At 38.6% G+C, this 11,749-nt stretch overlaps 1 protein-coding gene across 21 annotated transcripts in view; it reads right to left on the reverse strand.

Moving 5' to 3' along the window:
• The window catches only part of LOC131257764 (probable disease resistance protein RF45), an 87,320-nt gene extending 76,021 nt beyond the window's left edge, over positions 1-11,299 (reverse strand). For 11 of the 21 annotated variants that reach the window (XM_058258636.1, XM_058258634.1, XM_058258631.1 and 8 more), the window contains exon 1: positions 8,427-11,299. In XM_058258636.1, the coding sequence (XP_058114619.1) occupies positions 8,482-11,247 (2,766 nt within the window). In that variant the 5' untranslated portion in view covers positions 11,248-11,299 and the 3' untranslated portion in view covers positions 8,427-8,481. Of the gene's footprint in view, positions 1-3,441; positions 3,541-3,635; positions 4,029-4,138; positions 5,596-5,693; positions 6,679-6,964; positions 7,239-8,101; positions 8,255-8,426 lie in introns of all 21 variants that reach the window. The other 10 variants (XM_058258635.1, XM_058258639.1, XM_058258621.1 and 7 more) reach the window with 9 other exon arrangements.
• Between the last annotated feature and the right edge of the window lie 450 nt (positions 11,300-11,749).

Genomic DNA, 11,749 nt, shown 5'->3' on the forward strand with positions numbered 1-11,749 from the left:
GTGGGGAGATTAAAAAGTTTCAACTGTAGGCATTTCTTTTTCCAGTTTTCCCTCCTGTGTGGCCCACTTGAGTCTTGTATTTTTTGGTTGGATATGCTAAAATGATCTCCCAAAAAGGATAGATAGGGTGGATTTCTCAGAAATAGCCCCATCTAGCTTCCCAGCACAGGAACTTCTTATCAAAAACTTCTCACAGAAAATCTGCATCCATTACTGTGTATCTGCCCGAGCATCCTACACCATACACGTGGCATCCTTGGGCATCAATTTGAAGCCACAGAAATTATTTTCCATGTGGATGGGACGAATCCTAAGTGCACTAATTTTTTGTGGCAATAATTTCTCACACATGACTATGTGGGCACGTGCATGAGATCCAAACTGCTCATCAGGAGGGTCCCACTGATTAAACTCCTTGGCTAGAAATCAAACCGACCCATGAATAGCCCTTCACATGTGTAAAAGAAATGGATGGCTTCGGCCAGTCCATGTTAGGCATGGGCCTCTCTTGACACTCGAGCCACTAACACTCTCACCGGTGGTATAAAAATTGATATAGGACTGATAAATAATTACTCAATGGAGGACAGGGATCGCACAAATTCAAGCCTAAAAGCAGAAATGGCCTAAATGTGCATGATAGCTTGGACAACCATGACTTTATGACCAGTCTTCCATTTAGCATGCATAAGAGACCTTTGGAAAGCCATCGGCAAGCTTCATGTCTCCGATAAACAACTCAAGAATTGTTGGCTTCCAAAGGTTTTTCAAAATTCAATCATTCAGGTCCAATTAGGATTTGAAGTTGGAATTTACTTTCATAGTAAGTTTCATTTTTCTATTTTTAGGTTTATAAATGTTTATTTGTGGGCTAGAGTCTTTGTTTTAGTGATGTAAAAGTTGTCTATGAATTTTGATAAGATTAGTATTCATTTGCTATTTTAAAATTTTTTTACTATTTTGGAAATTGTCTTATTTTGAGTCAAATTAGGAGGGGAAAAAAAGGAATTCTAAGGCCTTTTTTTTATATATATAAAACTTATATAAGCACATCAAATATGTTATAATTAATACTTTATTCAATAACATCAATTTTATTCTTCATTTTAAAGATTTTTTCTTTCCTGGTATATTCAAGGCACATGCTTGAAAAGAAAATGACTATTTCTACTCTTTCATTATGTACCACTACATGATACATGTATGTTGAATATAGAACATTCACCATCTTCTATTCTAACTACCATTTTTTGAATACAAGTGTGGTCTACCTGATGAGTGAACCATCTTGATTTCTTTCCATGCCTTGTTAGTAGTGGCCTTCACCTGATGAACCATCTTGAATATTTCTCTTGAGCCACCCTTCATTACCAAGTGGGATAGCTGATGCACAGGTATTAAAAATGCCACTGTGGCAAACATGTTATTTAGATTGAACTGTCTAAATTATGCCCCCAAATCTAAATTTATAAAAATAAAATAATAGTAATAATTTACTTTATCAATGGGCTTTAGCAAACTACCAAATGAAAAATAGCCAATCGTCGTAATTTAACAAATAAGTTATAAGAATCACCTATCTGTTGGATGGGGCCTATGTTACCCAACCCCATATGGGTGGGCTTTCACTTGTCTTGCTGTCAACGCTTCTACAAAAGGCCATGCACCTATCTCTTTTGAGAAAATTGGTATCTTTTCCTTGGAGAGATGTACACAAAACATGTTTGCTGCAAGATATTGAAGGCTTAATGCTCTACTAAATGGTAGTTTGGGAAATCATTTATCTCATTTGTGGCAATTTGTTTGAATCATGGATCATGTCGGAACAACTTATACCAAAATCAGTACTGATCTGACTGACGATCTAGATATGATTCTAAATAATCTGATTGAGTTTTTACTAATGATTTTTGTGGTGTGCTTCTTCATCCACAAGGGTCCTACAAACAGGTCAGTGTGGATTGATGTGAATGTATATGCCTGATGAACGGACTCGAAATATCTTTTTGCCGAGCCAACCATTCCATGTTTTTGGCACTTTAATATCAGACTTCAACCATTCACTCAATCAATCTATACACGTGGAAATTCAGGACTGTTCAAGTGATATGTTCTACTCGTGGATGGCCTAAATCCATCTTGAGTGGACACTCCGAAGTGTGGGATTCCCACATTTTACCCTTTCCTAAATTTCTTCATGGGGATCTCTCCTACGCAGAGCTGCTTTCTGAAATGAATCATGTAATTATTTCCACACACCCATGTACACAAATGTGCATCAATCCATACTGTCTAAATTGTGGGGTCATAACTTAAAATTCAGGGATCAGGTGATCCTGACTATCTGACCGGTGGGCACTACCTTAAAACAAAGCTCCCATTTCTTCCAGTCAAGCATTATATACATGATACCTAGAAAGAAGCGTTAGTGTACAACTTCGAACAGATAGTTTCAACAAAACACAAGGAGTTTTCAGCTTGTGCAAGTGGGTCCTCTAGTTCCGCGATCCGAACTGTTGATTTGATGAGCAATAGTTGGATAGGTCCATGCAATGCACCAACCATTCAAATAGTCTTTCAGATAAGAACTTCCTAGTACAATTAGTGATAATCAAATAGGCAGTTATGAAAGAAAATGCAGCGGCTTTAACCATGGCCGGAGTTACAATGGCTAGGATATTTCCATATGGAGCAGAGGAGTATTTGAAATCAACGGTGAAAACTCTCTATCACACATTGTATAATACATAGATGAAAGAGTGCTCCGTAAAAATAAAAATAAAATTTGCTTCTATTTCAATTCTCAGTAAGAATATTTTGTGAAAACATGCATTCACTATTACAATCAAACATTACACAAAACACTTGTGAAAACTAATGAATATATCATATCCTACAATGTCACCACGTAACTTATGAAAAGATTGCTTGGAAAGCATACACAAATACATCCTCATGCTACAATTACGAATGTCATCCAAATCCTCATGCACCAATCACTGTTGAATTTGAAGAGCTACTGGCCAGCCTCTTGATCAGACCATCTAGGAACATTTCCAAGAGACATTGGCTTGGACCACAAAATCTCACGCCATGTGCTGCATGGAGATGTCAGTTAAAGGCTTTTGAAAGCTTTGTAAGTTCATAGCTGAGAGGATAAGATTATCCTTAATTCTTCCTACAATCACCTGACCAGACTGTATTTCTCTTGAGCCACCCTTCATTACAAGAGGAAGTGAGGAAAGAAGTTAACCACAGAAAGGTAATCGATTCCCATGCCACCATCTTCCTTATCTGTTGAGATGCTTCACATGGGTGTGTTGTCACAGTCTATCATGTGAGATAAAGAGCCTGGAAATCAATCCACGATTAAAAACTTGATAATTCTATGCTAGAATTTGCTAGCTTAAATCTCTAAAAGCTTTTGAAGCATATACTTACATTAAGAATAAAACAGTCTGTACAGCTGGGGCTGCGGTTGGAAGATCCAAAATATTGGTCTGATAGGCCCTCTCTTGGATGGAAGATGCTCCAAAATTCCTACAGATTGAAGCTCCTAATTCCTCAATCAATATCCTACGAATAGAGGGTTAAAAAATATACATCAAATGTCCAGGGAAGCTAGTAAAGCTCACCAATTATGTGCATGGATGGTCCACGAAACGGGCCGCGACAACAAATCAGTTGGCCTAGAGGTAGACAGAAGAAATTGACGGCCCACATTACATGTGCATGGATGGTCCATCACATTATCAGAGTAGCCTGTTCTTTGTGCCTGGGTAGTTATACACCAGGCTGTACCTGATGAGAAGCCTTGATTGTTGACATATATAGAAACTAGTCAATGATAAAATAGGAGGAAGTATAAGTTCTTATCTGTTTGGTTGAAGTATCCTTCTGCCAGCATTCAGTGCAAGTGGCCGGGGTGTAGTTGGGAGATCCAGATTAATTTTTGATAGGCTGTACTACAGATGGAAGATGCTCCAAACATCTGTATGAATAAAGCTCCTAATCTGTCAATCAATGTCCTACAAAAGATGAATAGGAAAAAAAAATACACAAATTATTTATGAAAATAATGTCATGTATACTGGATGGCAAGGAACTCCTATTTAGATTTGGTTAAAGCATTACTAACATGAACCAAATTTTAAGCTTGGGATATGGCCGGATACAAACCGGCTACTATTATAATGACCCTGTTTTCAGGCCTATCCCAGTGGGACTGCAGGACTGTCTGTCTGAGACGCCATTGCTGTGGATGACTGGCTATAACAGTATTCTAGCAGGACTGATGCTTGACTGGGTGTGTGCTGCAAGGCTGATGGTTGATGGCAGTTTGGTTCAGGCTGAAGATTGAGGTGGGATAATGCTTTGCAGCCAGTGGCATGTAGGCATGTGGCTGTCAGCTATGCAGCAGGGCCAACCAGTTGTCTGAATTTCTCCAATTGACGCTTATGTGGGGCAGTTGTGGGTCCCTGACTTCAGCGAAATTTAGATGTTCCTCCGTCTCGACGCCTGAAGCAGTTCCCTCTCCTCCAGTTTCTTCTATTCTTTTTTCTCCTATTTTCCATTTGCCAATTAGGCGAAATGATAGGTGAGGCCCAATGTTATTGTGGAGCCCACCCGAAAGTCCAGTCTGTACATGCTTGTTTCAAATTAACAAAGATACAGGGGGCTAGTCCCCATTTTTTGAAAAAAAAAAAAAGAAGCTTGGGATATGAAATTAATATTTGAATCCAATATTGGTTTCAAAGGATGGGCCGACCAACTTCAAACAAATTCAAATGCATTGGCTCCTTAGTCAGTTTTCTATACTGTAAAGACAACAATCTATAGCGGGACCAAAACAAACTAATGCCATATGAAGTAGACCTAAAACAGAGGTTTGCTACTCCCACTCACATGCGGAGGCCTGCTGGGCCACATGTGCCGATATAGCATAAGAGTGAGAGACGAGCTTTTCCATCAAGTGGACAACATTATTTAGAATTTCTAGCCTAAAAGTCAAGTTGTTTCATACCTTAGTTGAACCTGTCTACAAAACAAATGGATGTATGCAAAAACTGTTTTCGACAAGCTCTTCATTAGGAGGGTAACATTGATTAGATTTATTGTGCAAAAAACAGGTTGTTCTACTCCTCGATGCAGCACAATTGGATAATGCAGATTTTTTTAGACAGCCATTTGTTTTGAAAACAGGTCCACCTGAGGTGTGAAACAACTTCGCTTTCAGGCAAAAAGTTTTAATCAACATGGCCCACTTAATGGAAAGCTCAATTCTTGCATGTTATGCTATATTGGCACATACAGCTGCATGTTGTTGCGCAAGGCTCCACCCACGTATGGGCTTAGCAAACCTAACTTGAAACTTATTCCTAGGGCCAAGAATCAGGTTGGTCGTAAACTACGTGCGCCAAACGTATGCTAAACAAATGGACTGTCAACATTTAATCTACATGTATGGCCTATCAGATGATTGGAGTCAAACTGACCTGAGTTTTGCATTGGGAAAGCTAGATTGTGGCCATGAACATCTTTGATCATGCACCCATATAAACTCCCCGATGAAGCATTGTAGACCTCCTCCCAAGCCTACATTTTGAAAAACTATTTTTCAGTTTGAATAAACATATTACACCCAAATATAGATAAAGTAATAGTTCTCAAGCATTACAGAAATATCCTTTTACATTGAAGTATTGAAGATTAGTATAGCAGTTTTATCATGCACCCATGTAAACTCCTCGGTGAAGCATTGTGGACCTCCTCCTGAGCCTACACTCTGAATAACTAGTACTGCCTTGAAAAAGGATATTACATCCAAATATTGACAAAATTACATCTCAGGCATTAGAGAAATAACTTATTATATTGAAGTATTCAGGATTAGTTGCCAAACCAAACAAATAAAAATAAAACACACACCCCGTCTTGATACAGTTTGAAAACATCATCCAAATATCTCACACCATTCATACATGAGGAAGCAATAGAAAAAAGAAAAAAGAAAAAAGGAAGCCAGCAGAGAAACCATAAAAGGGAAATAAATTTTCCTTCACGACCGTTCTCTATGTCACGTCCAATCGCCTCCCGCATGCCAAGTAGCTTCTCCTATAAAAGCAAAAGCTTATATATCAAAAATCTTTGATTAAAACTTAAAAATGATGTGCTATTATTTATGCTAAAACAACTCATATTGTGCAGAACAAAGTAATGGGCCATAATGCATTGGAACATGAAAATTGTCTTAGGTTGCTCGCATAAGCAGGGCATGTGGTAATCCAGACTATTGATTTGATGGATAAGCCCCACAAGCTTGCATCTTTGGATGATCCAAACAATCCTTTGGCAGGCCCTTATGAATGACCATTGTTCAAAAATTAAATTGGTAAGATAATGCTGACCATCTCATCAATGGCCTTCAAACAAAAAAAAAAAATCTACAGTCTACATTTAACAAGAAAAAAAATCATTGTTCAAACAATTAAAGTTATCAATTCAATGTTAATTTACAAAATGGTCCACCAAAGAAATGTCAACTAGATGGATAATGCAATGGTTTCTCTCACAACCATACAATGACCTGTGTGCGTCCAAGCTGAGCACTGATAGCATGGTTTCATCCAAAAAAAGACTTGGCTGAAGCATTTCTTCAAACAATTGGCGTGCAGATTTCTATATAAGAAATTAATTGAACACTTTACAGAACTATAAAATACTTTGTATTCTTAGCAATGTATGGATACAAACTATAAAATGAAAGGAGAAGCTAGCAGTAGATTTTTCATAGCAAGAATTTGAACTGTTTAAAGGAATAAATTACTCAAAGAATAAAACTAGAATTTAAAATTTCATGAGACTATAGTTTTTCTAAGTCAATTAAAAAAAATGATTTGTTTATACTTTCTTGAATTATCGATTAACAGGTAAGTAAAAATGAAGAGACAGAAATAATTCTCACCAATGTAGCTCTAGCAAGGAGAGGAAGTGCAAATGCTTTGATAGGTTATGTCGATGGAGGGTATGTTTCGAATCTTATGCCAGTCCTCTCCCTCGTTTTCTTGGAGCCTTTCCTTGAAGTCTGAAACCATGCCCCATGGCTCCAGTTTTTTTAGGGTAGTCACGTACTGCAGTCCTTCTGGAAGCATGTTCAATAGACAGCAGTAATAGATCCGTAAAAGTAAAAGACTCGGCATAGCCCCTTCCTCCACTCTCCACTCCTTTAATTCCCTTAACTGTTCAAGACGTAAGGATTCGAGTCACATATGGATTTAGAATCACATTTGAACTGGCATGATAACAATATTGTTCTCTTTCTTTTATCAAGGAAAAAAGGCCAATGGAAAACAAAGCTAAGTTGTGATAGTAAAAGAAATTCAGTTGCTTCTGCATCCTTACTCCATTCCAAATAAGAATGTTTTGTGCATGTAAAGTACTCGAAGGTCTTTGATTTGCCTATACATGGATGATCCCGGATCATCCAAACAATCCTTGCACCAGCCCTACCATAAATGACCACTGCTTCTAAAATCAAACTGACAAGATGATGCGGACCTTATGATCAATGGCCTTGGAAATAAAACTTACACTCCACATTTTAACAAGGAAAAGTCACTGACCAAGCACTTAAGAGTTGTCAAACCAATGTGAATTTATACAATGGTCTGCAAAGAAGTGTCAGGTCAACTAGATGGATTATACAAGGGTTTCTTCCAAACCATACGATGACCTGCGTGTCTCAAACTGGAGGACCACTCGTTCACGTGGTGTCATACAAAAAGGTCTTGGTTGAAGCATTTCTTCAAACGATCTATATACAAAACAATTAAACACCTAACTAAACTATAATATACTGTCTTCCATATGATGTATGGATAAAAATTACGAAGGGAGTGAGAAGCTGGCAGGAGATTTTTGTGGCAAGAATTTTAAAGTCTATAAATGAATAAATTACTAAAAGAATATAAGTGGAATTCTAGATCCATGAGACCATATTTTTTTTTGTAAGTTAAAAAATAAACAATGAATCCTATGATTATGCAAACTTCAAGAATTAATTAAAAAGTAAATAAATGTGAAGAGAGGAAAGAAGACTCACCAATTTAGCTTGCAAGGAGATAAAGTGAGATTGCTTTGAATGTCACCCTATAGCATATATTGATGGAGAGTAGGTGATAAATCGCATGTCAAACCTTTCCCTCGTCTTCTCATACCTTTCTTTGAATAATGTATGCATATTCCACAATGCAATCTGAGAATGAGGAGGTTTTTTAGCATATGGGTACAGATTTCCATATAAAAATTTTAAAGATTGTAAAACAGTGTAAATTCATGTATCTATAGTTTAAAACCCATATGATTATATTAAATCCCAAGTGTCATTAAGAAGAAAAATGTAAATGATGATGGGAAAGAAATCTCACCAATTTAGACCTCCAAGGAGTTCAAGATCAGAGGACCGAATCCAATGTCACCTTATCAATTTCGTTCGATTATGTCAATGGAGGGTATGTGACAAATTATATTCCAATCCTCTCCCTCGTCTTTTCGAAGCCTTCGATTGAATGCATAGGGCATGTTCAGCAACTCCAATTTCTTGAGGGTAGTCACGTGTTGCAGTCCCTCTGGAAGCATCCTCAACCGATGGCACGAATTGATCTGTAGATGTGTAAGAGTTGGCAGAGCTCCTTCCTCCACTGTCCACGAATATAAGTTGCCTAACTCTTCAAGATGTAAGGATTCGAGTCGAGGAAACCCTTTTGAAGTACAAGCCATCGTCACTCCCGAGTACGAATGATACAGCAATCTGAGAATACGAAGGTTTTCCAGCTTCTCCAACGTCGCCAGTGGATCTTGCTTTAAATTGGACCGTTTCAAGGTAAGCTTGGTGACGTTTGTTAGGAATTCACTAGGCTCGGGTAAGTTTGCTAACTCTCCTTCCAAAACCAACTTACGTAACGAGGGAAGGGATGAAAGAGGGCGCACCGACGAATTTGGAAATTCTAGGTAACCTAGATCTGTCGTTACCAAAAGAGACTGGAGGCATTTCAATTTGAGAATGGATTCGAACAATACCGCACCATACACGTCAAACATTCCATAATCTAAACATATTCCTAATTTTCTAAGATGCGTAAGACTTTCCAGGCAACCGTGCATCCATTCGCCAACCTTTACCCATGTTAGAGTATGGAGGTTACTCATCTGGTTGAGCCGTGGACGACCTTGTATAACACCCCGACCACGGTAATAACGGCTTTGAATTGGGTACATAACTTGGAAATGTCTTAACTGTTCCATTTTCTCTATTTCGCTGGGTATGTTGACTTCAAACATAGATGTTACAACTAGTGTTTGTAAATTGTGAAGATTGCCTATCGATGATGGGAGCCTTTTTAAACAAGTCCTGGTACATCGGAGGTATTTCAAGTGAATCAGTGCACCTATCTCACTCGATAGCTCTTTTATGTCGACATTGTGGAGATCTAACACCCTAAGCAAATTATAGCCTTCGTAGAGAAGCTTCTCTTGTGTACTTTCGAGCATATCATTACCTTGATGATATATTAACACAGATCGACAGCGTGAACTAGAAGAATTTAGGGAAGTGCACTCACTTAAGGCATTAGAGTGAATTACAAGTCGGCGGGCTCTAGATGCTGGAGCGTTTGAATTCCCATGGTGAACTTGGAGAAACATACCTTCCTTGGCTTTTGATATGGAGAGATCTCGCAGAAGATCGTGAATTCGGCAACTTTTAATACCCCCGTTTGAACTTCTTTTAGCAAGTTGAATTATGCTTCGTTGAATCAACTCATTTAGAAAATCTTCTCCCACCTTCTCTACTGTTTGATTCCCTCTCTGTTGCAGAAACCCTTCTGCGGCCCACAATTGAATCAGTTTCTTAGCACGGAACTCATAGTCTTCCGGAAAAATTCCCAAGTAGAGAAAACATGGTTTCAAGTGATAGGGCAGATCTCTAAAACTCAAAGATAATATTTCAGAGATTTCTTCTTGTCCTTGGTTAATTTGCCAGGTAATACTCTCACTTACATTCTGCCACTCCCATTCTTCTTTTTTCGTTGATAAGAGCCCTCCGATGACTACAATCACAAGAGGTAGACCACAGCACTTTTCCACAATCTTTTCTCCCAACTGCTTCAATTTGTCAGGGCAAATGTTACCATGTCCTGGGAATGCTTTCCTGCAAAACAAATTCCAACTCTCATCTTTTCCTAAAGTTAGCAACTCATACGGCAGGCTTTGTGCATCTGCATGTAAAGCTACAACTTTGATGCGTGTGGTGATCATGACCCTACTTCCATTTTCCACAGCAGGGAGAGTATCATTTAGGGGGAAAGCACCCTTGATATCATCCCATGCTCTGCTCGTCCAGATATCATCTACTACCACCAGGTATCTCTTCCCTTTCAAATATTCTGAAATTTTATGCCTCAGCTCAAAGACGTCCATTTTCTCCACTTTCTTGGACTCCTCTTCTGAGAGCACCATGTAGCGATCTATGATCTTCTTAAGAACATCTTTCACATCATACTCTTGCGATAGACAAATCCATGCGCAAAAGTCATGAAAACGTGCTTTAACACGAGTGTCGTTATAAACTTTCTTGGTGAGAGTGGTCTTACCGAGACCACCCATTCCAACTACAGAAACAACACAACGGCGTAACTCCCCCTTGGTCAGTCGGTCCACCAATATCTCCAAATCTTTCTCAAAACCAATAAAATCTGGTTCTTGATCAAGAGGAGAAGTGAGCCTCCATTCTTGGAGGCTTGGACCAGCGGAGATTGTCCCTGCTTCCTGGCCTGTATTTTGAATTCCAAAAGTCGACCTACTTTCGGAAATAACACGGATCTTATTGTTTATCCGTTCGAACTCCGATCTCAACTTATAGCGAGCTATCAACTCACTGAAGATGAAAGCGTACCTTGTAATGCGGCCCACAAATCCTGTTCGCTTCAAGGGTTCTACCTTTAAGATAAAGGTGTCGATGAGGTCCTCAGCAACGTATGCAGCATCTGTCACGTCCAGCACCCAGTTCTTCACTCTTTCATCTCCTTCTTGTTTGGCGTCTGCGTCTTTCAAGAAGCATTGCATCTGCGTAAATTGTGTGACAATCAATTCGACTTTGTCGTCAACCTCATATAAGGAAATGACTTCCTTAATGAGGGGATCAGCGAGTTTTATGAGAAGTTGCAAAACAACAGCCTCAACAGCGACCATCTTTCCTCACTTTTTTTTTTCTTCTTTTCTCTCGCAACAAAGAAATTCAGTTCAAAGCCTTCTCTTTACTTCTATGTTGAATGTTTCTCTATTTATAGAGGCCAACTAGAAGCGGATTGGCTGGTGTGGTTGCGTGTCGTGCGAAGTTGTACAAACAGTTCAAAGAGATCAAAGATCAAACAATGATGTATTTATTATATCCCAAAATCGAAGCAAATCAAAGCTTAAGTGGATCACCACACCTTAGGAAAACAATAGTGTTTGAACGCCAACCATTAAAAACTTCTTAGGGCCACAAAAGCTGGATCAAGCTGATATTTGTGTTTTCCTTTCATCCAAGTCGTGTGACTTTATCAATAGATTAAATTGCAAATAAACATTATATTAGGCTGTAAGAAGCTTTCAACCGTGGATGTTATTACTCCCACTGTTTCCTATGATGTGGTCTGAGCTTTAGATCTGCTAATTTTTGAACTCATGACTTAAAATGAGCTAGAAAAAC

The sequence above is a fragment of the Magnolia sinica genome, chromosome 10 (assembly GCF_029962835.1).
Source record: "Magnolia sinica isolate HGM2019 chromosome 10, MsV1, whole genome shotgun sequence".
In the NCBI taxonomy this organism is placed as follows: Eukaryota; Viridiplantae; Streptophyta; class Magnoliopsida; order Magnoliales; family Magnoliaceae; genus Magnolia; species Magnolia sinica.